Source organism: Python bivittatus, unplaced genomic scaffold (genome assembly GCF_059951505.1).
Source record: "Python bivittatus isolate LINGU-HERP-01145 unplaced genomic scaffold, Pbiv_v1 ctg000160_np1212, whole genome shotgun sequence".
NCBI classification, from domain to species: domain Eukaryota; kingdom Metazoa; phylum Chordata; class Lepidosauria; order Squamata; family Pythonidae; genus Python; species Python bivittatus.
Genome location: NW_028277076.1, coordinates 3978021 through 4000875, shown reverse-complemented (window position 1 = coordinate 4000875; position 22855 = coordinate 3978021). Strand labels below are relative to the sequence as shown.

The following is a 22855-nucleotide window of genomic DNA, read 5'->3' as shown; positions in this document are numbered from 1 at the left end:
CGTTTTCCGATGGTTCCTCCACCTCAACCCCACAAAGTGGGGGAAGGAGGAAGACTCCACCGCGATTTTAGCAAAACCAAGAAGGATCTGCGTATTTGGGTGACAGATTTTTCGCAGGGAGGCCAAGTCTCCCTTTTTGGAAAATCCATTTTTCTTCTCTGTCTCTCCTTCTCAGTCCATTCTCCCCTCTCCCCTCTCTTTATTCTGGAGAGGGGTGATAATGGAGAGAGAGAAGTGAAATCCTACTGGCTTAGATTCACTTTCTAGCCCTTTTCCCACCTGGCCGAAAGCAGGTCCAGTAAAACCTGCGGTGGCATTCCCGCACGTCAGTTCTTGCTTAGGGGTAACTTGGGTCTTTCGACACTCAGTGTGCGTGGTCGGGTCGGGAGCGCGGCGAGCCCTGGGACCCAGAAACGTGCAGGGCGTCGTGTGAACGAGCCTCGCTCTCCTTCCCTCCCACTCCAAACGGCGCAGGGGAGGGGCAGAGAAACTGCCCCCCCCTCCAAAAAAAATGAAGAGGAAGGAATCTCAAGGAGCAGCAAAGCAAGCAAGAAAGGCGTGTCGGAGGAGGAGGAGGAAGGAGCGAGCGAGCGAGCTGCGGGCGAGGCGGGCGCCAGTCCGAACCGCCTCGCTCGCTTTCTCTCCTCCCTCTCGCTCGGCCCAGCCGGCCCATGGGGTGCATCGCCCGGTGGGGCCCTTCTCCTCTCATCCTTTAGCCAGGGAGCGTCTTCCGCCAGGCAGCGGCCTTTGACTTCCTCGCTCTTCTCCTCCACCGCTCGCTGGGCCGCCATGGGCGACGTGATCTCGGCGCACCTGGACGAGAACCGTCGCCAGTTCATTGCAGGTGAGGCCAGGTAGAGGCGGCGGCGGCGGCGGGCCTAGGGGCGCGCGGGGGCCCGGCCGAGCCGGTGGGCGATATTGGCGTCTGCAGGCGCAGCTCCGAGAATAGTAAGAGTGTGGGCTGCTACGTTTGGCGAGAAAGGGGGGCAGAGGAGCCCTTTCCGAGGCGAGGCAAGGCGAGGCTGGCGGGCTCCCCCTCCGGCTAGATATTTCAGATTTTGTGGCGCGGGGAGGTAAGAAAGTTGAGTGTCGATGTTCAGCTGAGTTGGGGAGGATTAAGGGTCGGGGCGCCGCAAGAATTCCATCTGGTTTCTCCTAAGCAGGAGGGGGCATGTCAGAGTTTAGCCGCCTGGGGGAGAGGGTGGTTTCCTTCCTACTTTTTTTATTTTTAATAGTTCTGTGAGGAAGAGAGGAGGAGTAAGATTTATTGTGTCCCCCCCCCCCCCAGCCCCCGGGAAGGGAGAAATCCGAGCGAAAGAGGAGCGAAAAGCTCCGCCCTTTCAGCTCCTGCGTGGATTTTTCCAGGTTTTATGTTAGGGAACTTGGGAAAAAAAGTGTCCTTTTTTCCCAAAATTCTTTTCCCCCCTCCTTCCCTCCACGTTGCAGCTCCTTTTTTTCGCCTCGCCCTCTCCTTGGCTGGGAAGGACAAGGATTCGGGGTGGGGGGAGAAGTCAGAAAAAGAGAATCGGCGTAACCTGCGCGCTCGCGGCTGGAGGCGAAAGCGCCCGTTCTTACGCGTTCTGCCGCTTTTTGGTTTCGCTTGGGGGAGGCTAGGTCTCTGTTTCCAGGAGCTTCCAGTTGAAAATGGCCACTTGAAATCACGGAGGGGGAACTGTGAGAAATGCCTTTACCAGCGTGTAAAAGCAGGGTGGCGGAGGGTTTTCCCCAGCACAAGGCTATTGAGATTGTCCGGAGTGTTAACAATAGCAACAGTAGCATTGCTTCTGTAAACATAACCTGCTGTTTGAAGAGGGGGAAAGCAGAAAACCTTGCAAATGGTTGCCAGCGATCTTGAAAGCTGCTGATTCCCCCCCCCCCGCCCCTCTCATTTTTATGATCTCCACAATTTTGTGAGAAGGGGTTGGGCTGAGAGCTGGCAGTCGCCGGGGAGTGGCAAGCTTGGGGAGAGATCTGAACCCGGATCTCCTTGAGTTAATCACTCCGCTCTGAATTTCACTTCCCCTGCCTTTTTTAAAAGTTTATTTTATTTGTTTACTTTGGTAGGAGCAATGCCCGAAGGAGGACAAGGCGTAAGGGAACAGTTCTAAGAAAGAAACAAACAGGGGGAATGCTACTGATTTTCATGCCTCCCCCAACTCTCTGTGGATATTGAGATGAGCTGGGCCTTTCTGGGGCTTTCTTTTTTTTGGCTAATGAGGGCTGAAATGGAGAAGTTTTACTTTCAGATTTCCCATGGTCCCCAAGGTGAAGGGATGGGCAAAGCATCTTTGGTTGGGTTTCTGCCTGTTCATAGCAGAAGGCCCTCTCTGCAGGGATCAGAAGACGCCTTGCGTGGGCAAACGCTTCTGAACATGGCAGAGATTTGAAGGGCGCATTGAGGCCGTGGTCGTAAAACTGGGGAGTGGAAGAAAAGGTGCACAGAAGAGATGGCCCACTTTGCATTTCTTTTGGAAATGATCCCTTGTAGATTAGGGTTCCCCCCCCCCCATTTGTTCTCCTTTCAAGGAGCTTGGGAAAAGCTCTGAGCAAAACTTAAAAAAAAAGTCCTCAGGCATTGCCACTGACACACGATTCTCTTTCCTTCTTCCCCCACACCTCGACACACCTTGTTTCTGGGACTGGCAGAAGGAGGCTTGATCCTGGGTGGAGCTGAGGCTTGACTTTCAGCATTCCTCACTGGGCACTGTTTCAGTCCAGGAAAGGTTGGGAGCCCTGTTCTGAATTCTTGGGGGGGGCCTGGCATGGCAAAAAAAAAAAAAAATGAATGAATGCCGCGCCTGGAATGGCTGGAACCAGTGCGGCGCCTCTGAGCATCTACAGAAGATACACGTGTCTCCATCTCTGACTTCTTTAAGGCAATGGTGGACACGTGGAGTAGACGCCTACTGCCTGTCTTGTGAACCTGTCATGCCAAGCCGTTGTCAACTTGAGCCATGATTTTTTTTAATGCTCTTGGGGCAATTGTGCCCCAAGTCACAGTGGGATTTTTTTGGGCATAACAGTTTGAGTGAATTCAGCCTGTTCGGTGCAGGCAGGTTGCGCGCAGCAATTGAACCTATGTGATTTTACCCACCCATGCCAATCTGGGTGTTTTCTTCTTAATCAGGCCTGCTGGCAAAACGATCCTTCTCTTTTCTTCTCTGGCTTTTGGGGCTGCGGAAATCTTTTCAGAAGGGCGGTTCCTCTCCTCCCAGACAGGACTCTTTGGGAGCCAGTTTTCTGGCTTCGGCACAATGGCCGTCTTGCACGTCCTGATCGTGCACTGGGGGGGAAATGGAAGTGAAAGGCTGGGCTAATTGCTCCTGGCAGTTACTGGATTGACCCTAACCAGGCAGAGGGGTCAAGGAAGGGATCAGCTGTCTGAGATGCTGTGTCTGTATCTCTTCAGGGTGTCTTCCCCCTCCACTGCCCTCCTCTCTGATAGCCAGTTAGCAGTCTGCCCTCAGGGCCTGGTTCTCTGTCTGGCCTCTCTTAAGCTTGACTTCCATTTTTTTCCCCCCCTTTCATTCTGCACCTAACTTGGGGAAGGGCCCTTGGGCAAAACAGAACTCAAAGTGGGGATCAGGAGGGCCACCCAGGGGATTCTCCTGGATGTCAGTTGCCCCTCTCAGCTGCCCGGCACTCCATGCAACTCCGATTCTTCACCAGGCACCTCCTCCATATCTAGTGTGCAATACAAAGCTAAATTTATGGTTATTGTAAGTAGAACAAAGGGTGTCTTGGTAGATACGGGTGGATTTCTCCCCCCAGTGCCTCTTTTTAGTTTTGTTTTTAAAGGCATCTGCCTCTTTGGGGTAAAGGCTGGTCTAGCAAAGCAGAGCGTGGAATTGTTGCAATGGGATGGGGGTTTTTTTGGGGGGGGGGTTTCCTAATTTTCCTGAAAGGATAACTGTTTTTATTTTTCTTTAGAATTGTTAAGCGGAGACGATTTAACTGCTCCGTGTCTGTTTCCAAATGGAAATAACCCTGGATTTTTTAAAATGGATTTTTCACTAAGAAATTTAGCACGCTGCTTTAGTGGCAGGCAGGCAGGGCGTATAACCTTTCAGATCCCTCCATTGCTACTCAGATCTTTCCAGTCTCCAGCGCCTGATTCTTTTATCTGGGAATCACACCAAGGATTTGCTGTTGCACACAAAGCACGTTCTCTGCTGCTGAAGGATGACCCCTTCCTGAATGACACTGAAGCACCTGGGTTATCCTGCCTGTCTTCATGGAGCCCTTGGAGGCGCTAGGCTACGTGACCTCTAATATCCTTTCAGCTCTTTGGCCTGCTTCTTACGTCCTGCCAAGCCATGGTTTGCTTACTGTGATTTATTGAATAACCCACACTGGCTGAGTTTATACAGCTTGCCAAAGCGAAAGCAAACGGCGCGACCTTGGAGTTGGTGGGATTCGTGACCGCCGTCTGCGAAGCCCCCTGAGATCATGGCTGAACCCTGTGTTGGGTTAGACTGGAAGGCCTGGGTGTCCTCCCAGCCCTTTGCTTCCATGAGAAGTTTCTGGGCCTGTTCAGAAGCTGTGCTGCCATAGAAGTCAAGGTTCCCCATCGCCAGATGTCTCCTCTGCTGAGTCTCCTGAATGTTGCAACTGAAGGTTTCCTATGATGACTCAGGCAGCTCATGAGTGAGTGGAAGAAATGAGTCGTTCCCTTAGTGGGAAAGGATTGGTCACTCAAGAATCTCCTGGTGTTTTTCTAAACCGTTCTGTGCAAGTGGGCATTCTCTCTTCCCCCATTCGAAAACTGCACGGAGGATCTTGCAAACGGCGTATGAGTTATCCTTATCCAGCAGTGGGTCTGGTGGCCGCCTGCCCCCTTGTCATATTGGGGTCACTCATGTCTGAACAAATCAATGGACTGCTTAGCAAACATTCCCAGACCTGGGACAGTGTCATTCCCAGAAACGGATCCCAGCAATCTTCGACTTCTTTTTAGCGTTTAGGGTTCTGCTCTTGCTTGTTCCTTTCCTTCCTCCTCCGTGTCCCAACAAGCTCGATCTTTATGGGAGGAGGAATTTCATTAGAGAGCCTGATTTATCTGCATCTCTCTTTGCACATTGTGCTCAAGGGCGCACCCTGAAATGATGGGTGGTGAACATGATGAGCGCAGCTAGGTTTGCAGACATGCAGATAGCAGATGGGTGATACAGCTGCCAAATTCAGGTGTTGCAACCCCAACGTGGGATTCTGAATGTATCTCTCGTTCTTCTAATATGATTATTTATGTAATGCCCATATAAACTTGAGTCTTGTAGTTATCAGAAGACACAAGGCATATACTCCTATACTCATTCTAGGTATTTTGGTCTAAATGTGGCTTAGAATTAAGTGCCCAGGTGCACAGTTCAGGAAGCTGTAGCTTAAAAGCTCTTTTCTGGCTTCTTGGCTTTCAGAAGCCACGTTTTATTCACTAACCACCATTTCTTGGCTTAAACTATCAAGCAGATGGTCATTTCCCACAACACCCAACTTTTCATACTACTTCAGTTGTGGCAATGTGTGAATTCAGTGTATGGTTGTTGCTATTTCTACAAACAGCTTTTAGAGATGCCTGTTGAGCAATGCCATAGCTGTAAAACAATTTAAAACGATGAGTTAGTAGAATCTGGTTTGCTGGTTGTCCAGAAACCATAGTTTTTCCATCATTTTTGCATGTGGGCAACATACTGAACTGGGGTTAGGTTTCTTTCATATCAGCTGGGTTCAGCCACCCAGTGTTATGTATTTCAGATGGGTGACCGTATAAATCTTCTAAATAAAATAAATTAGGCTTTGCTTAGAGCTCGGGACATTATATGAAGCCATCCAACTGTGGTTCGTTCATGGTTAAGCAAACTTCCGCACAGAGCATTATGTAGACACAGTTTATGGTTGCAGGCAGTGCATTGTTCTAAATCATAATCGTTTTATTTGGTTAGGGCTTAGTATATTGGTGAACCCAGCCCTGAAATTTATGAATCAGATCCATAGTTTGGATTTGGAAATGTATGAATGCATCCATAGTTTGCAATCATGCTTTAACAAAATCTAGGTACATATTTTCTTGAGGAAGAAATTAACCCTTGAAGTTGAGCGACCGCAATGGCAAGAGTCATCTTCGTCTTATGCCCATCTCTGTCATCAGCTTGGAGTGGTTTTTCTAAACATTTTAAGTCATTTTCTTCTTGCCTGGATTTCAGTCTGTTACTTTCTACTGCAGGACTGCTCTAACACTGGTTTCCCCCTCATCCTCCATGGAAGACTATCTGTGGAAGAATGGGATAAAATGTTTCTGTTTTTAGATTTATTCACTTGGAATGGGATGCCAAATGGACTGAATTTTTTGGAAGCTGTCTCTGTGACCGAGAGGGGAAGAAGTAAATGGATTTTTTACTCTTTGTCTTTCTCTGCAAATGCAATGTAGAATAATGGAAGCTGCCTTGGATGGCATCAGACTAGCTAGATTCCCAAGTCACACTGAGTCACCGTTTGCTTAATTACAGTTGGAATTAGATACATCACAACTGGTGTCACAGACAGGCTAAGCCGTAAATCATAATGGTTAGGTTCACACAAGTTGTTGCATCAAAACCAAACAGTCTACGTTATGGCTTGCTACATAAATCTAACAGATGAAATAAATGAATAGTTGGTGCAGATTTTGGCCCACGAGGTGCAAACTCTGGTTTCTGCTCATCGTTTGCTGTCCCGATGGTGAAATCATGGCTTGTCAGTTCAGCTGTTGAGCTTGTTTTCCTCCCTGTAGTTTAGCTGAACACATGATCTGAGCCACTATCAAAGAACAGTTTGTTAATCAGATTGGGGATTAACAGGCTTTTGTTTGCACAGCATGTTTAAACAGATCAGTTAAAAGCGTAGCATCTGCGTTCATACAATGTGCTAAGTTTGGTTAGCGTTACCCCTGGTTAGGTTTTTTTTCCTAAAGCTGGGTTAGCTTGCTGTACAAATCCAACTTGTTAAGTTAGTTAGGGGGAAGCTGCCGTTCTTTAGCCCTGAATGCTAATTTAATTGGACGCTGATACATTTATCCCCTGATTAATCCAGTTTTCCATCTCCATCTTGAGACTGACTTCGAACTGCACGCTGAAGCATCTGGTTTTGGCAGGCCTCTCCCCTGATGAAGATTCTGGAGAACTCAGAAACTTACACAAACTTAGGCTGAGTCCAAGGAAGTTATTACACAACTATGGATTTGGGGTTTGAATCTGAAACGATGCCTCAAGTGTTCCTCTGCTGTTTCCATCAGCACCCTCTTCGCTCTTCTGCAACATGGCTTGCATCTTCCTACACATGTAGTGACCAGAGAAGGACAAAGGTCCCAGCTGTGGTTGAAGCTATGCTAAGAAAAGCAGAATGAATTTCTTTTGCTTCTATAAAAGCTGCCACAGCTTCTTTTTAAATGTCAAGCAGAATGTGTCCCAGACTTACCCTTTAATCCATGAAGTTGGGAGAAGAACAGGCAGTCTTCCAGCTGTAGACTAGAGAGGCCCTGGGTTCATTTTGTGTTTATTAAAGGAACTTGATTAGTGTGTGCTTGACACTACTTGGCGGGGGAGGGGGTTGGCTATCATTCTGCTTTCTTGGCTCAAGTCATCCCATGTGTCTTTGACTCCGGCTGCCGTGTGAACCCAGCTGCAGAGCCCTGCAAACTGCGATTTATGGCTGAGAAGTTGGCTGTTCCTAACCGGTTCCTTGCCATTGGTCACGCCAGTTGGGTCTTCCAGAAATGGAACCTCCAAATATTGCAGTCGATAAACCCAACGTTTGGGGTTTACTGTGCTTATACGAATCCGCCGGTTGCCTTTTCCATCCCCAACCGTGATTTGAGTGACCCTAGCTAGGGAACGCTGGAGAAAAAAAATGGGTGGACAGCACTCCAGGAGTTTGTTCTCTCTCCTTGCCTGACCACTGACTAGGCTGGCTGGGTTGGGGCATGTCATAGTCCAAAACATTGTAAAGACAGCTCTGAGAATTGCCCAGTTGCAGCTGTTGTGTTGACTCTCCTTTCTAGCGTCAAAGTCCTCCTTTGGAAAGTTTTTTTTTTAACCCCCCCTTGCCTTCGTTCTTTCTCCCCCTCTCTCCCAGTTCAGTCCTCAGCATTGTTTTTTATATACCTAATTTTTATTAAAGATTTTAAAAAGGAAGACAAAAACGAATACAAACTAATATAAAGGAGGAAAAAGAAAGCAGTCAAAAGAGGAAGCTAAAGGTGCAAGAAAGGAAAAAAAAGTGAATGAAAAATAGACCAGAAAGAAAGAAGATACAAGGAAGGAGCTTCCGGTCTTCTTTACAGCCATTATAAGTACAATTATAAATTTACCTCTTACTCTGTGGTTACAACATAACCCTCTTCCTTCTATAATCTACTTTTTCTAATCAAAACCATAAATCATAAGTTCATTTTTTTCTGTTTCACACAAAAAGTCTATTGGGGTTTCCAGTCAGCCATAAACGTAGATATTGTCTTTTCTCTGATCAAAGAACTCAATTGAGCCATCTCTGCAAGTTCCATCATCTTCACCAACCCTCCCTCCATGGGGGGGAGCGCCAAATCTTTCCATCTTGGGCGTACAATAATCTCACTGCAGTTATCATGTGCAAAAACAGTTCTTAGCATTATAAAGGACTGACAGTCGCCTTGTCTCCTCCTGTGTACTGCTTCGAATGTTGTCTGTCTTTTTCTCCTTACAAAGGGCAGGGGTGAGAATTCCTGGGAGTGAAACACTCATCTTTTTGTCCCACCCTGCGAGATGGGTTGCTCCCGGCCCTCCCCGGTGGATTCACCAGACTCCCTCCCCTCACTGCAATCGGGGAAGGAAACAATTAGGTTCTTTTCCTCCTACATGCACACCCTGCACTGTCTCCTTGTCAAGAAAGCCATGGGAACGAGACCGTTTCTAAGCTAATGCTTCGGATTCGACTCTTTCTTCACCTGCTAGTTTTGGCTGGGTTCAGCTTCACATGTCTGCTTTTTGTGCCAACGGCAGTGCCGTGAATTCCTGGTGGTTTGCTGAGATTCTCTTTCCCTACCCAAATATGTTCTCGCAAGGAGGAGATCCAGTAAGGGAGAGAAAGAGAGAGAACATCTCTTAGTCTCTGCATATTCGTGGGCTTAGTTTTTTCATGTCTGTATGTGTTTGGATTGGCATTAATCAATGGCCGAGTCATCCAGAGGACTTGGTTAAGAGTATCATTTATCTCTGTGGCTGATAAAACCAAGAACATATTTTGGGGAAAGATAATGCCACTAGTCTCTGTCTTCAAGGATGCTGAAGCTCATGGAAATGAAGGGAGGCATGGAGTGTATTCATGGGTTCTTGGTGTTCTCTGAATCTAGTAGCAGGAAACCAACAAGCCCAGGGTTGAACCCAACGGTTCAACCCTGAGCTAGATATGTTCCCTACTATTGGAGAATTGGGTCCGTTCCAGTGCAACTTGGGAATGTCTGCAGGAAAACTCAGAGAATATCACAATGTCAACCGCCCAACTCTGAGCTGCTTTACTGTTGGATATATGATTCCATCTTGGCAGGTGTAGCACGGGGACTGAGAAAATAGAGCTCTGAATCAGGAAATCCCCAGCTGAAACCTCATGAACAGCAGCCTTTAGACAACTCTCGGTTAGCCTCAGGTGCACCTGAAGGATAATTTGGTTCTTTACAGGGTGGCTTTCAGCTTCAACGGTGGCTCCTCTACACCTTTTTCTTTAGGACAAGTGGCTTCCAGCTCTTGTACTAAAGAGGCAGGGGAGGTTGCCTTAGATCACGTCAGACCCAGAGAATGATCTTCATGGTAAAAAGAAGCATCTCTCTGAAGCAAAGCTGTTCAAAGGCTGGTCTTGGGAGAAGATTCTGCAAACCAAGTGGTGGGCCTCAGGCTTGCAACGGCCAAGGTGGAACATGAGCGAACTGGGAGGGCGTTTCATTTTCCATAGCTGGAGCTATGGTTCTCCCTTGTGGGGAAGACAGACGTTTCAAGGAGCTGCCGCACTGGTGCTTGGCCTCAGGGAGAAGGAACTGGCTGGCTTATTAGGAGCAAGGGGTTTTCCTTCTGTAACATGCCCTGCCTTGCGCTTGTGAGCGTGGGTTCATTTCACTTGTATCAGAACAAAGCCTGATATCAAGCTGAGAAGCATCCTTTGTGGGAGGAAGTGGTGGCAAGAGATAGAAGTTTGGCTTGATCGTGCACGGTCACAGACCTGGGATGGGTGGCTGAATCTGATCATCTGTGCTCTGGATCAGTCCCTTCCTTCCTTCCTTCCTTCCTTCCTTCCTTCCTTCCTTCCTTCCTTCCTTCCAACCATCCATCCATCCATCCATCCATCCATCCATCCATCCATCCATCCATCCCAGCCAGCTATTTTGCCAACCTTGGTTGAAGTTGTTCCTGTCCCCTTTGCCACTCAGCTGCTGCTTTGGCAGTTGCCCAGTTTTGTGCTTGCTAAATCTCAAAGGAAAGCAGGTGTCGTGCAGTAAAGCTGAACTTGGGGTACAAGCAATCAAGAAGGGGGCAAAAAAAAACCTAACAACCCTGCGTTTGTTCTTGGGTCAGTTTGCTTCTGCTTCTCCTCTATTTGGCATTTTGTATTTTTTTAATTCAATAGGCCTCTAGACTCCAGCGTACTCCCATCCAAAGGAATCTGACATTTAGTGAGGAGGGAGTATTTCTGGAAGAAGTATTTTTCTCAGGGAAGTGAGAAGCAAATAATGGGGATCAGCCCCATGCAACCACTTTGGTTCCGCCTTAGTCTAACACATGGATGCAATCACTGCGGCTTAGCATGATGGGTGAACTTCAGGCCTTCAGGGCCACCATGACTCCTTCAACAAACTATTGTTAAAGCAAACCATGGCTGAACTGGTGGCAGTCCTGATTCTCTTGTTATAACGTGCCAACTTCTTGACCATCATTTGAAGATTGGAGGCGTTTCCACCCTCCTGCATGCGGCTTTCTGGAGATGTTGGTGGCTTCTCTGCATGGAGGGGAGACGCAAACCATCTGCATGTTGTCGTGGTGTCTTCATATTTCTACTGGCTAGTATCCAGGCTTCCTAGCTTGCCCAAATCTATGATTAGCTAGTGAAGTTCATGTTCCATCTGTTGCTTGAAAAGACACACATGCGGAAAATAGAGGGAGATTCTCTTCACTGTTTAAAGTTTCCTGACCTGGTCACCTCAAGGCAACTCCTACAGCCTTTGGGTGACCAGTGTGAGAAGGTAGAAGGTGGTGCTTGGGAAAAGCACACCCAAGAAAGAGAGTGGGAAACAGCCAATGGAATGCTAGTCTTTATCCCTATTCCTTGGGAGTTGTTGGTGTAGTAGATGGGTGTGTTTGCTGAGCAGAGCGCTTTAATTCCCCTAGTAATGGCTTCTTGGAGATTTGTGCAGATCTGTGGCTTCCCAAAGATTCCCAGCCCTTGATATTGCCTGCCATGCTAGCTCTGCCCTTTGCTTCTAGCCTGGGACACCCTGCTCTGTGGCCGTGTCCTCACGCACAACTCAAACAGCTGCTGTGCAAAAGAATTGACTGCTTTCATCGTCCTGGGCTTGATTGGAATGCAAAAGAGAGAACCTCTGTGTTGAATTTACTCATGCATGATGTGAACAGCAAAGCCTTTTTGTTTTTTAAGCCAGGTTTTGTCATTTGGCCTGCAGCCTAGTTGTGGAAGTATAGTGGCCCCAGGCGGGTTGGATTTGAATGAAGGTCTTGCACCTTGAACTGGTAAAGGGAAATTTAAACCTTAATTCATGGATGTTGCCCTGGCTTTATCAGTCAATGTTCAAGGTTAGCAATTAGCCAGTTTGATTGTCAGCTTTCTGTCCTGCCTTTCCTCTAGAAGCTGAAGGCAGTTTATAGAGCACTCCCTCCCCAATTTTATCCCTACAACAACAGCCCTGCCAGGTAGATTAGACAGAAAGAGAATGACTCTCCCAGAATCAGCCACGGAGCTTCCGTATTCTCAGTGAGCTTGAATTTAGGTCTTTCCAGTCCTAGTCTAAGACTTCAATCATCATGATAGTTTATTAAATCCATATGCCGCCTGATACCCAGCGACTCTGGACAGTTTACAAATGGTTAAAGACATTTAAAAACAAGTGACAATACCAACAACAATGACAACACAAGGGAACAGAGATGGCCAAGAAAACAAGCCCAGGAACAAGGAAAAGGACGAAGAGAAGTGTTAATATCCTTGCAAAAGACCTGAGTGAAGAGCCACATCTTCAGGGCCCTTCAAAATACCAGAAGGGTGGGGGCTGTTTGGATCTCGGGGGGGGTGGACCTCATTCCAGGTGCTGCTACAGAGAAGGTGTGCTTCTAGGGTCTCAAGAGATGGCATTGTTTAATCGATGGAATCCGGAGCACGCCAACCCTGCCAGATTGAACCAGCCGGGCAGACACTATAGGAGACAGGTTACACCGCTACACCACGCTGGCGTTGGCAGCACGGATGATTTCAAGACATGCTTTGAACTGCAGCTATCAGGGATACCTCCTTTCCCATTGGCTAAGCCAGAGCCGTTTTTTCCCACAGATCCTGCACGAAGCACGGCTTTCTTCCATGACCTGTACAAACAGAACGCTTGACGCTCACCTCCTGCATTGCACAATTTATTCCGGCACTGCTGAAACCCTGAGATTTGCAGGTGTAGAGGTGATCTTGTGGGGAGGGGCCTGAAAATGCCCAGTGAGAACTCAACATGTGTAGGCCCGCTGAATGTTGACTTTAGTGGGAAGGTGGAAGCTTGAGTTTGTGCACGGTATCACACAGTTGCACCAACTTGAAGCTCGCCAAACCCTCTTTGAGAAGGGTTGTGGAAAACTAAGGCAGACTTCCCATTCTCTTGAAATGGAAAACGTATACCGATATGAGCGCTAAAATAATATATGAAGAGTGCAAAGAAACCTTGGGGGAAAGAAACCTCCCCCTTTAAAACCTAGGGAGGGACAACAGTCAAAGACTGGTAGGCCTCCCCACTTTGCAACCACCCCTCCCAGTGCGACCTCTCCAAAATGTTAAATATGGCTAGTGACAACCAAACGGTAGCCCACCGCCTTGATGCGTTTTGGTAAGAAATCCCAGCTCTTTTTTGGTCTAAGCCTGTGCATCTTCTCTCTTCGTGCTAAAAGAAACTGCGTGAGAGTGAGTTGTCCAGCGTGGTGGTTAATCCCTGTTGAGAGTAGTTGGAGATCTGTGCTAAGATACTGGCAAGTCTTTCAAAGGGCTTTTGGATCTTCCCCTACGGACTTCTGGATTGTTGGGTTCTCTCTTAGCTGGGAAGCAGTGGGACCTGTCTTCTAAGGGACAAGGAGGGGTCAGAGAGAAACCTGTTTAAACTCCGCGGGCAACTGAAAGGGTTGAGTGTTTACTCACGATGTGTTTTGGTGGCGCTGAGGTATGAATGCATCTCAAACCTCTGTGGTATTTGCAACGCAGAGGCAATTTTGGGAAGACACCACCATGGCCTAAGTTGCTCTGCAACTTTGGAGGGCCATACATTCCCCACCCCTGTCCTAAATCTCAGATGAAGCTGATGTAGAAGGCCTAATTGTTGTGACGGAATGTGTAATTTTTCAGGCTGCCCCGTTGCTGAGAGTGGTGAAGCCTGCTCAGAGGAAATATCCTGACAAATCCTGTTTGGCAGGAAATGCCAAACATTCCAGCATCTTGGTTCTCCCGAGTTTGGCAATCATGGGCAGTCTTGCAAGGCCTGGGTAGGTGAAGACTATGAGCGTACGTGGCTTTGTAGGTTGATAAAACATCAGCCCCCAACGCTGGGCATAATCAGGGGTGTTTGTTTCTTTTCCCAAAAGGAAACAATGGCAAGGAATTCAATGGCTGGCTTTGTTTTAGTTCAATGTGAGCCTAGGCCTTTGTGGCCTCCAAATCATGGTTTATAGCTAGTGCAAATGTGTGAAACCAGAGGCCTGTGGCTGCATGTAACCTCCAAAAGTGTAGTGTGCAGCTGTTGTGATGCGGTTGAGAGCCAACAGTACAATGGCATCTTTTTGCCTCCTTGAACTGACAGCTTCCTTCCAGCTGAGCCAAGAATCAAAGATGGTGGGATGGCAGTGATATTCCGAAATCTACCCACGTCATGAATAAATTAGCAGTGCTTAATTAGATATCTGTCCGTAAAATTAAAGCTGTGAGCACTTCCTAGCATTATGCTATCGTGCAAGGTCTCTACAACTGAAAGGAGCCTTATCTCAGGAGATCTTCTGGATTGGGTTCCTGGTCCATGTCACCTTTGAGCATTTGGCTTTTGTGTTCTCGTCACCAGCAAGCATCCTGACGTTTCAGGGTTTGATCCATCGGTTTTGTGAAACAGGAAGGGCCTTGTACTGAATCAGACCACTGGTGATCAAGCCTAAGGTGGCTAACCCTGACAGAACCTCAGTCAGTATCTACTATGTTGAAGGAAGACAGGGCAGGTTGATAAAAGCACTGAGACTTGATGTTCCCAAACTACATTCCTGGTGAGCATTATCCATAGATGTAATCTTCACCAGCCCCAAAGCTGCCACAGTGGTTGGATAAAAGATGGAAGCGGTATTTCTGAGATGTTGTTGCTGGGCTGGTTATCCCTTGGAGATCTTCGCCAGTATTTAAGAAACGATGGAGAAATCAGAACACGCCTGGGACACTGGACAATTAGTATTCTCACAGACTCATAAAAGGTGTGGCTCAGAGGTAGAAGAGAGGATGGGCTGACCATACCCCTGCCAAACTGGTTGTTTTGGGTATCTTTATCTAGTCTATAGTGTCATCCATTGCTCTAGGGCATTTGCATGTCTGGGAACAAGGGAAGTTCTTGGTTTTGCCTTCAGAGCCAGCATCTTGGGTAGCATTGAGCCTCTGATCTGGATATTTGACTTTGAAACAATAAGGACAATCTCTGGTGGGGAGCCAGTGTAAGAGAGCAGACCAGTCCAGTCCAGGCATAAAGTTGACCTTACTAGTAGGGAGAACTATAACGCCAGTTCATCCTCTGTCAGACAACAGGTACTGCCGGGAATAGCTTAATCAACCTGAGTGAGTTGATCAATCGTTAGAGGAAAAATACACCAGTAAAGTGCTAGTGTCATCCTTTCCCCCTTAAGTATACAGATTTCTAAGAAAAAAATAACATGCAGATGGGGGAGAGACCAGCACCCATCCATGGGACTGCAGTTAAATTTGGGGCTGAGTCTGAATGCGCAAAGACATTGTCCTGAGTCTCTGTGGGAGAGGGACCTGTTGACGGTGCTGATGGAGAATCCAATTGATCTGTGGGAAAGGGACCTGTTGATAGTACTCACGGAGAATCCAATTGATCGGCCTCTTGTGTTGAGCGTGAACTGGTACAAGTGGCTCTAATGTTGTTTGTTCACGGAAGCGGTGCAGCCTCTGGAGCACAGAAAGAGCCTAGTGGCCTTTTCGTTTCGCTATGTTTACACCAAGATGGAAATCTGCTTCCGGCTATTCATAAAACCGGCGATGTGTGTAAACTGCAGAAGGGTGGAAATGGTGGCCTTAACTTAGGTTAGGGAGGGAGCTGAAAAGTTTACAGTACGACAAGTGTCTGGCATATTTCTTGGGTTCCTGGTTTCCACTCAAGCAGAGTAAATTGCCAAGATTGGAACCTGGCTAATCATTGACAAAACTGCGAACTCGTTACCTCTTGGAGATGATTGTCAACTGCTTTTGCCTGGGCTGAGTATTGGAAAAAGATTGGCATACAGTGCAAAAGGAGGTTTTCATTTTGATCCCATATTGGTTTTTCTCTCTCCTCCAGATCGGTGGGGTGGGGCATTGGAAATGCGCCTTGATCCTCTCGCCACTAGCTGAACACAAGAACAACCCCCCCCCCTTGGTCTTTCCATTGAGGTTCTCTTCTCCTCTGGAAGAAGTTTTGAAAGCAGGTTCTCTTTCATCCCGTTGAAATGAGACCGGAAGAGGAAAACAGTGGCAGAGAAAAATGCACTGAAAAACATTTCCAGTAAGGCCCTGCTCGTTCTACATCAACCCCTCCCCATTCTAGAATGTTAACTATGAATCCTGGTCACCAAAAGGTTGCACATCCTCTGTCTAGCTGGGATTTGTAAGGACTGCTCTTCCTTCCATGGGATACACAGACCTCCCTGATGCAATGGCTTTTCTGTAGGAATAACTCTGTCCCCAATTTGTTTTTGTCTTGTAACGTGAAACTCCCAGCCTGGGGCTGTCCACCTGTTCAGTTGTTGTCTCGAGAAGGATGCAAATGAGTTTCTACCCCAAAGCTAGCATTTAGCTTTGAATTATAGCTATATTTTTTTCCTCCACCCTGCCTTTTCCCCTATTAGTTGGTCTCTAGGAATGGAGAGATTCCACTACTGGCGGAGGGGTGGGAGGAGGAGCAGGAAATAGTGAAAATTGCTGAGGTCTGAAACTGGCTGGAAAGCTACGTTTTTCCCTTCATCCCCTTCTGCTGGACTCCAGAACGTGATGTGTTTGTGTGTCTGTGTGTGTGATGGGGTCATTCATTTCCTTTTCTTTCCTTTTGTGGGACTAAAAACAAGGGGGGCAGAAAGAATTAGGAAGAGAGCCAACTGTGGTTTTTTTTTTTTAATGCTTTTTGGGGTTCTCTGTGAATTGAAAATGAAACAGGGCTGCTTCATGGCCCCGCACCCCGTCCCCAATCTTTTAAAGGGTTCTGTTGATACTGGAAACAAATTCATCCCTGATGCAGGAATGAACAAAGGGTGGGGAGTTCTTTGGGTAAATTGGGAGACGCATGCAATAATTGCTGCTGGTTTATAATTTTTAATGGGGTGGGAGGAGGAGGATATTCAAATTGATTTTAATTCCTGTCCCCTGTTCCCCACTGTTCTTTGGAGTGTGGCTTCCAGCGTGCCACGAAAATGCCATGTGCACTTCTCCACGTGACCTTGCCTCTCCCCTCTGGTGGGGAGAACGCTAATGTCAGATGAGTATGATAAATTGCCACATCGTTTAAAGCACTACTTACTTCCTTTCTCTTTTAAGGAGACAGGCTTGAAATCAAAATAACGGACAGTAAGGAATGCAAGGAACAAATAAATTAGTTCAATTAATTTTTGCTGTTTTTTTGGTTTTCATTACTTTTCTTTTTATTTCTTTTTACTTTGTTGCTTGTTTTTTTAAACCACGTTTTTAAAAAATCGTGAAAGTTTTGCAAGTCAAGCGTGAGAACGTCTGCATTTCCGAGAGCTCTTCCGTCAGGCAAGCTGGCTAAAATCCTTAGAGGAATTGGGGGAAAGTAGGGATATGGGGAAAAATATCCTTTAAAAAAAAGGGAGGAGAAGGTTTTTAAACTCTTTGTCTGATGAAGAGTTCTTGGAAACGTGCGTACCTTTTGGGGAACTTTTGAGGGCTGGTTAATAGAGAATGAGCTTTTCCTCCGTTTTGCTTTGATGTTGACCCAAATCTGTAGCCACCAGTCATTTAGACACATTTTTTTTCATATCTTGCTTCTTTCTACCAGATCAGCTGATTGCATTATAGTGCTTCAGCATCTATTTAAGGAGTGTATTAATTTTCACATGACTCTTTTTTTTGAGAGAGAGAGAAAGGGGGTGGTGATTATTTTTCCCCTTCAGTTGGTAACCTCCCCTCTTTTACAGAACCTGCTAGCCAAGTTCTGAGACTGGCAGGAACGTGTGTTGAAAGTTTGGAGGCCTACCTGTGAAAAGGACAGGGAAGAAGGCTGGCTGCAGTTTCTAGCTTGGTTTGCATAAATCTTGGGGTGGGGTCCTCCTTTTGGCTGAGCAAGTGAGTTGCATCTGACTTCCTGCCACTTCCCTTCTTTCTTGCCTCATTGCCCTTCACAGAAGAAACCGGGGAGGAAGGAAGGATAAATCCCTAATCATGCGGACCTGTAAGGAGACCCTGTCAAAAAGAAGTGGTGTTGATCGAATCGGATGCATTCAGGCTTGCTTTTATGAAGACTAGCAGCAGAAAATGAGAAGGCTGAGCTGCAGGTGATGCCATAAATATCTAGGCAAGACATGAAAGAGCCCCAACTCAGTCTAGCCACTCTCTGCCTCTGAAGAACCGAGCTGCAGCTCGCAAAAGCGTCTGCCTTTTAATAACATTTGTTAGCTGGAAAAGGTATCACCGGACTCCTCCTGATATTTTGTACCACAGACTAACAAGATCCTTCTCCTATGATAAAAAAAATCCTAAGTAATAGTAGATACTTTCCAGTGTATTATTTGCAGTATCCAAACAACAGTTAAATCCATTTAAATATCTGTCTGTCTGTCGGTGTATCAGAAGACAAACAGAAGTTTTTAGATTAGAAAGCGTCACTGACCAATCTCTGTCATTTTAAGCAAACAAAGCCCGATGCCAAATTTATTGTAATGAATTGGATGGAGATGGTTGGCCTAAGGCGGGCTTGCTGATACATCAACGCATGTTTCTAGTCCATAGTTCTATCATTACCTCTTATAACCCAGCATTGGCTTACTTGGGTGCAGGGGAAGCAAACTCCAAGACCTAGATCTCCATTATACTGGTCAGGGAGCCCCCATTCTGAGATGGCTTTGCCTTCCTAGTAGGGCTACAATGGGGCAATCTGGGCACCCATTCTCCTTCACGGCCTTCGACAGCTGCATTGCCCTAGCAGCCCTGGAGGTTGATGGTGACATTTCTTGAAGCCATTTATTTATCTATTTGGACGCCCTGCATGCTTTGCAGTTTTGGGTTATGAATACAGCCTTCTCTCTTTCTCATGGCGGGGGTGGTGGTGATGGAATGATGACTAACCAGCAAGGAACTGGAATCCCTGTAAGCAGAAGTGACCGCTGGATGTTCAAGATGACTTCATGTCTGCATGCGTGAGGGTGTGTTGCTTGCTTGCATTCAGGGTGGGTGACCCGTGTTTCTGTCACTGTTCTGGACTACAGTTCCCAGCACCTCTCGCCAGTAGCTGAGAGTCACCCTTTTGCAATACCAGGAAAGCTATGAGCTTCTTCAGTGTGATGCTTGGGAACTTAGGTATGCCTTATCATGGAATATTTCCAATATCCTTTTTAAATCAGGGCTGAGCTCTGGGTTTACTGATGCCTCCACACTACCACTTATGGACCAACCATAGGCTTGCTTTCTCATTTGTGAAAGCATTTAAGTAGTCACTCAGAGGAAAGCAGGATGCTGGATCATCAGGGTATGGGACCTGGTCCTCAGGGATTGGGTTGGGTCCTCCTAGAAAACACTGGACTCCCAGTCACTCTCAAGGCATTCTAGAGAAGAGACGTTATTCTGGTCCATGACCATAATAATACAGATATGTATGTATGTGGAAAGAGTCTTCTGATTTCCTCCTGTGCTCTCAAGTTGTTTGATCATTTCTTTCAGATGTCTTTGGGGTTATTGCTGTAGGTGACAGAAGGGGCTTCAATGAGAGTCCTTAATGCTTAGAGAGGACTCCTTTATGTTAACAGCAGGAGGAATCTAGAGGTATCACTCGCATAGGATCCAGTGGCAAACATAGCAACCCATCAAGAAATCATAACTGTAGTGTATTTCCTAAACTAAACTAAGAGGAACACTTCAAGTTCTGACAAGTTACTTAATCCTCCTGAAGACAAAGATCACTGTCAGAAAAGCTTTTTTGTTTTATTGGCCATAATTTGGGAGGAAAAAACCCGAAGTAGCTGATGCTGAAGAAGATATCAGGCTTTTCCTGTTTAAACTAGAAAATAAAAGTTCACATGTGGGATAGCTAGAAACTGCCATTGTGTTAAGTAAATAATGAAGAAGAAGAAGTAACGTTGCAGTTAAAGATATTGTTTTGAACTTCTAAGTGCAATCTTGTCTAATAAAGATTTTAAACAGAGATTTCATGGGAGAGTGGGAAGCCAAGGAGGCCGCAGATGGCTGGAAACTTTGTTTTCTGCTTTCTACCCCTCTGTCATTCTGCAGCCTCCCTGGCTGCTCCTACTTCTAACTGAGAAAGCCCCTTTAAAAACAGTCTTTCTTGATGTCTTCTCTTGAGATCCAGTGGAAGCAGATTTCAAGTGGTGCATTGACCTGAACGGTGTAGAAGAGGGAATGGGCAATGGAGTGTCTAAAATAGGCCATCACTGAATGTTTTGATCCCAAAGTGGGCTCTACCAAATAGCCTAGATATAGTACAACCTGGAAATGGCCCCATTCCGAGATCAAACCATGTCTAGTTGGTCTGTAAGACTCTGTGACTCTAAGACGGATGGTCAATCTAAATTATTCTATCACTTAGCCTCCTTCTACCTTCTTAATAAATTGGAGCTGTGAACAAACCAAAAGCCCAACAAATCTTGGCTGAACAAGCCATGATGCAGGATGATAGGGAATGCAGCCAAGGAGACTATTTTGCATCTTGTGGTTTGAGAACTACCCGAGTCTTCGTTTTACACTTTGGAAATCACTGCTAGTTTCTTTCCCCCACCATCCTGATCCTTGTTTTTGCTACTGTTTTTTCCCCCCTCCTCTATAAAGTATTATGCTCTTAGGTGGTTGCTGGTGACAACACCTGTATTTGCTTAAGTCTGAAATGTTTTCATGCAAATTGCTGTTTGCTTTCATTCCGATATGCAGCAAACCCTTGATTTAACAGGGCTTAAACATTCAGCCTTGGATGACAACCCTCCCTCCTCTGTTAAATTGAGGGTATACTGTATTTGCATTTATTCTTCCCTTCTATTTATTCATTACATTTGTAGCCAGGCTCTTTTCCCCAAGAAAGGGTCAAGGGAGCACTGTATTTCTGTCTTCAGAACCAAGTTATTTGTTCTTTTTTGCCAAATGTTGTAGACTTTTCTCCCCCTTCCTTAAAGTTTGCCTTTGGAATTCTGTCCCTTCTCACATAGGTTTTCCTTTTCCTTTTGCAGGGAAGACAGACAAGATCCTCACTGAGTTTAGCCAGTTCTACCAGGAGCAGTATGGCGTTGCCCTCTTTAACAGTGTCCGCTTTGAGATTGAAGGGGGAACGGGACCCCAGTCCCAACTGTTGCATCGGAAGGTAAGTCAGCAGATGGGATCCGAGGCCTTGAGATGTCAGCAGAGGTCCCTTGGTTGAACCCAACAAGGAGAACAAGCAATAGGATGTCTCTCCTCTCTTTCTGCTCTCCTCTTTCTACATTTCATTACAGTTTGGGCATACTATAGAAAAAATATTTCTTAGCACCCAGCAGTATGATTCCTCCATTGCCTCTTGAGTGTTTCTCAGCCTGGGTTTTGTTCAGTTATCCCAGAATTCTCAGCTATGGCCATACTATCAGCTGTAGGTCCACATATTTGCTGCTAGATCATCAGAACACATGGCCGAAAGAACTCGGGTGGACAGAGAGACATATCCTCGGACCAGCCACACTTTGGGGGACCCTCTAGATTTCAGGGTCCCAGATCTCCCAACTCTGGCCCCGATTAAAGCTTAAGAGAGTCTGTGAGAGTGGCTCTAAACCATCATGTGACTCGCTTGCTTTCATCTTAGTACAGTGTGCAAATCCAGCCACTGTGTAAACCATGGATAATTGTGTGGCAAGCTGTGTGAACCCAGACAGCTTTGGTTTGTTCAACAAACGGTGATAAACATGTTAAAGAACTAGTTCACTCGCATCAAATCATCTATAGTTTGAATCTCAAGTTTCCCAAAAGTTGGGTAACAGGTTTTGTGGATCCAGCCCTTTCCCCAAAATTGGAAATGTTGAAGGGGTTTATTTCCCCCTTCCCAATTGGAAGAAGCCCATCTCACTAACATGATTCATATTGTTACCTGAAAATGAAGCTCCATCTAGTTTGCTTTTGAAGCACTGAATCAGGCAGGTGTGTGTGTTCTTAGTAAGTATTGAGTTGGCAGTTCAGGTAGAAGGTTGGGGGAAAAAATCACTTTGCACCTTACCTTTGCAGGATAAATTCTGGAAATTCCTAGCATAAGCTGTATTTTAAGGATATTTAAAGGGTCACTAGCGAAACATTCCTCTCCTTTAAAATTTCTCACCCCACTTGAAATCCTTCACACTGATGGAGTCGGGCACCCCAAATGGCTTGCATGTAGCAGAATAGTCAACCAACCAGCAAAGTGTCCACTTGGGATTTGAATGGCATTATTCTGCTCCCTTCTCTCCAGGGAGATCTGTTGGACCATCACATGGATGTCTGTCTGGGTCTTCATTCTATCTTGGTTTTGCCCTTGCTCAGATCGAGCAAGAAGCCCAAGCAACTGAGCATTATATACATAGGGCGTGTCCTCAGATTTAATGTTATAGTGCCGGGAGAGCCCCCATGTTCTCACTTGGTGAGAACTCAGGCGAGATGGTGAAGATAATCAAACAAACTTGGGGGACTGCCATGAGCTAGAAGAGGGGGAGGAGAGGGTAACTTGACATGACCTCTAGGTACATATTGGGAAATAGGTTCTTAAGCTGCCCCCCTCCCCCCCAAAATGTAGTTGTTGTTCTTCTCCATGAAGGCTCCTCAGGGAAGTCCTGGGGGAGAAAAGGGAAGGTTTGGATAAGCCCTGATTTTGGTTTTGCAAAAGGGAGTTGATAGTGTCTTTCAGATAATGATCAGAGTCGTTGTCCTTAGGGTCTTCTGAGACATAGGACAGGTCTGTAAGGGTACAGATTGGAGGAACAGGTGCTGCTAGGATGCAGAAGAGAGGGAGGGTGGAAGGGAAAAAGAATGGCTTAACTAGAGTTGCTGATGGCCAAACAACTGCGTTTGCACAACCTGCTGAGTTTGGGTAGCGTTAACCTTTGTTTTAGCATGGTTTAGCATCTTGGACAAACCCAGCCTCTGTGGTCAGGTTATGGTTCAGACTATTGGGGGAATCTAGCAAAAGGGTTAA

At 46.4% G+C, this 22855-nt stretch overlaps 1 protein-coding gene across 1 annotated transcript in view; it reads left to right on the top strand.

Annotated features, from left to right (window-relative positions):
* Positions 1 to 410: 410 nt before the first annotated feature.
* NIBAN2 (niban apoptosis regulator 2) overlaps positions 411 to 22855 on the top strand; it is a 46628-nt gene continuing 24183 nt past the window's right edge. The window contains exons 1-2 of the mRNA XM_088146958.1: positions 411 to 844; positions 20898 to 21028. Of these exons, the coding sequence (XP_088003084.1) occupies positions 790 to 844; positions 20898 to 21028 (186 nt within the window). The 5' untranslated portion in view covers positions 411 to 789. The remainder of the gene's footprint in view (positions 845 to 20897; positions 21029 to 22855) is intronic.